Consider the following 3,720-nt stretch of genomic DNA (forward strand, 5'->3'; position numbering starts at 1 on the left):
CCTTTAGCTTAGCGGTGGTGACGTGAAGTCATGTGACCGGGCTGTAGTTCCTTTATAGCCCAACATTAGCCACCTTTAGCTTAGTGTTGTTGACGTGAAGTCATGTGACCGTACTGTAGTTCTTTTATAGCCCAACATTAGCCGCCTTTAGCTTAGCAGTGGTGAGGTGAAGTCATGTGACCGTGCTGTAGTTCCTTTATAGCCCAACATTAGCCACCTTTAGCTTAGCGGTGGTGACGTGAAGTCATATGACCGTGCTGTACCGTGGGCTTTATTGCACGACATTAGCTTTTTAAACAAAAAGGCATAAAGTGGTTTTAATATGTAAAGATACTGAACCAAGTGGCATCATAAATGTTTTTTCCACAGAGATTATTTTCTACAATATTCCAAAAGCCAATGGAAAAATCCCATTGGCTTTTTAGTCGAGGGATATGGAGATACTAACTTCAGTGTCTGCCTACAGAAATACATCATTACTACATCACTAGCGCTAAATGTGATTCACTTCGTATAAAACATCCTAATAATATATTTACACACTTTCTCTTTGGCTCCGCCCCCCGACAGACTTCCTGGGCAGGACAGAGATCCGATTGGCTGAAATAAAGAAGGACCAGGGCTCTAAAGGACCAATCACGAAGCGGTTGCTGCTCCACGAGGTTCCAACCGGAGAGATCGTCGTCAGGCTTGACCTCCAGCTGTTTGAAGAGCCGTAAAAAAATATATATGAAAACCTGGACAGGATCAGACTGGACTGGATCGGACTGGAAAGTGAAAAAAATACAAAATGTGGAGCTGGATTAGACTGGACTGGAATTTTTTTTTTTGCGCAAGCTGTTTATAACATTAGTCTCATTTGCTTTTAAAAGAACCAATTAAGAGCTTAACTAAATTTACTGTCAGTGACTTCTTTGTCATTTGATTAATTTTGTAATGTGCACCACCTACAACATTAACATGGGTTACTCAATGTTGCAACCCTGTTTTGTGTCAAAATTGAGTTGTAGCCCCTTGATTAATCTAGTGTATCTAGTGCTTAATGTGTGCATTTTAACAATATAACAGATTCATTTACCAAAAACTGAATGAGATTTCACATAATCTGGGCTGGCTGGTGTCTTGAAACATGAAAACAAGGCATACCAATATATAAATACATCTGTAAAGACATTCTTAACGAGCCTCAATGTCATTTAGCCATATTTTCTCTTAAACCGGAGTGGCATTAGCTGTCTAATTTGTAAAGTACTACGCTAAATGTACGTGCTAGTCATTCAAAACAATGCTTTATCCTGAAGGCAGACAGCAGAGGGCAGTGTGCAAATGTTCCTCCTTTTAAATACATGTTTTCATCCAGTTTGCGCAAAGTAAAACGTTTCAAAACTACATATCAAGCTTTCTGAGATTAATATGAAGCCTAGAACCGGATATCTGCAGGTTCAGATGGAATCACTGCATCTCATTACTTTACATTCAGCTGGTGCTTTTATACAAAATCAACAATGACGAAACAAACAAAACAAAAAAGGAAAAATCCTGCAGCCACGTTAACTTTTAATAAGTGCTACTGAATTTATTTCAAATAGGCAAAAATGGTCATATACTCTTGAAACGTGCGATGCGATTTTAGTTCTTAATTTGATTTTAGCAGGTCTTAAAAATGGTTTACTGGTTAGAGATCTTACCAGTTGTACAGATTCGCACCAAACGGGCGATTTTATTTGCACTCCAGTTAGATATTTTGTCTATTTCCAGTGCAGTCTACATCTGTCCTCTTTCATTTGAATTGAATCCAGTCCAGTTTCCTCGATATCAGCCGGGTTTCTCCTCCTCCTCTGCTTCAGCCTCACAGACACTCCAGTGACAATCCCAGCTCTCCTTTTAGTCCCTTAAAAAAACTAACCCTGTGTGTGTTAGTGTGTGTGTGTGAGTGTGTGTGAACGACTGTGTGAGTGTTGATGTGCGGACAGGCTAATTTAAGGTACGATTCAGTGTACATTTTATTTTTATTTTCTAACGTCAGAGTCTCAGAGTCTTAAGTGAAACTCCTCAGGCTTTCTGCTGTGAGTGACTGCATGTAAAGGGACTTCAATTTGAGCTTTCATTGAACACTTGCCATGTCGGAAAACAAAATATATGTACAGGTTTAATGAGAAACGATGCTAATAAGCTGGAAAACCCCCCAGAAATGACAAGTGTCTAGTGTCCTTTTATCATGTTTCAAATCTAATATAATATGCTGGAACACACAGGGAACACGTGACAGCTAATATAAATGAAGGTACTGTAAAGGAAGATTTCACAATGCTGTTGTTAAAGTGGCCGTCGCTATATATGCAGGGGAGCTAAACCCTGAACATGCAAGGTACTACTGACATTTATTTGATAGGAAACAGCCTTTTGGACCATTTTACACTCTAACCCTGAGGAAAATAAGTGTATAAATAACAAAGTTACTGCGTTGGCACTCCCAGCACTTTTGAAACGCACACACTGTCGCTGATATTCAAGCAGAGCAGGACTCAATGTTGCACAGCGGCCATTTTGAATAGTCAAAGTAGGAATTTGCTGACATATGACGTATAAAATAGCTCAGACAGTAAATGTGTGTTTTGTTTGTTAAATTGGATCATTTGTTGTCAAAAAACACTGGAATTTAAAGCAAACGGAAGAATTATTGTATTTGTGAGGGACTATTTTCAGTGGCGGATTAATCCACATTTAGCTTATTTGTAAATATTTGGTATCAAATTGGACGACAATGCAACATCTACAGATGAAGAAGACAATGTATATATAGAATATCATCTGCCCTATCATTTTTGGGCTATTTCTTGAATAAAACTGCAGATTATTAAACCGTTTTGAGAATAAAAGCTGTAGTAGCTGCTTACAATTAGCACGAGGCTAGCTAGTAAGCTAAAGACTGCAGCAGCTCACTATAGCTAAAAGTATTCAAGTTTACAAATTCCTTCTCCAAAGTTTAAGGACTTATAGTTACCTCCTACAAGACGTTTGTGTATTTGTTTATTATTGTATTTAATGTGGAAACTACTGAAATTAAGAGTAAAGAATTAGCATAGCATGGGCCGAGGAAGAACCCATTACATTTTGGAGCAAACCATAATCACGGGGGTGGTTACATAGATTTTATTTAACTTATTTTACATTGGGGGGGTATGGCATTTGGCCTTGATGGACGTCTGTGTTCTTTGAGTACCATTTTAATTTCTTATTTTTTTATAATGTTGAGTATATAGCTTTTTTTGAGCTGTTGTTTACTATTGATGCCTCCAAATGGAGTTGTGTTGGTTTGTTCTGGAAAACGTGCCAATGGAAAGGAACCATGACCTTTCTAAAAACAAATATAGTTTTATTGTTCTTTGACAAATCACTATTTTGGAAAATAAGGCATCAAACACATTCAATCACTTAATTTCCTTTGTCCAAAAACACAGGAGTTTCTTTGAATGCAGCATAATTTCTCCACCATGAGTATTCAAAATGGCCGCTGCATTAGCCAGTTGGACAGGTAACGTTACTGTAGATATGATCGTTAGCTAGTTAGCTAATTGGCTGCTTTTTAATTTAATGCGACGGTTACTGAATTCCCACTGAGACGACCAATAGTTACCTGAGTGACCAGCCACTGTCCAATCAGAAGTCAGCTTGACCTGAGGAAGGTGTGATCGAATGATTGTGATTCCCCTGAAGATT

At 38.3% G+C, this 3,720-nt stretch overlaps 1 protein-coding gene across 1 annotated transcript in view; it reads left to right on the forward strand.

Moving 5' to 3' along the window:
* LOC104952239 (intersectin-1-like) overlaps positions 1-2,789 on the forward strand; it is a 21,803-nt gene extending 19,014 nt beyond the window's left edge. The window contains exon 8 of the mRNA XM_010779026.1: positions 571-2,789. Coding sequence (XP_010777328.1) covers positions 571-719 — 149 coding nt within the window. The 3' untranslated portion in view covers positions 720-2,789. The remainder of the gene's footprint in view (positions 1-570) is intronic.
* Positions 2,790-3,720: the final 931 nt, after the last annotated feature.

This window comes from Notothenia coriiceps, unplaced genomic scaffold (assembly GCF_000735185.1).
Source record: "Notothenia coriiceps isolate Sejong01 unplaced genomic scaffold, NC01 NC01_scaffold00019761, whole genome shotgun sequence".
Classification (NCBI taxonomy): Eukaryota; Metazoa; Chordata; class Actinopteri; order Perciformes; family Nototheniidae; genus Notothenia; species Notothenia coriiceps.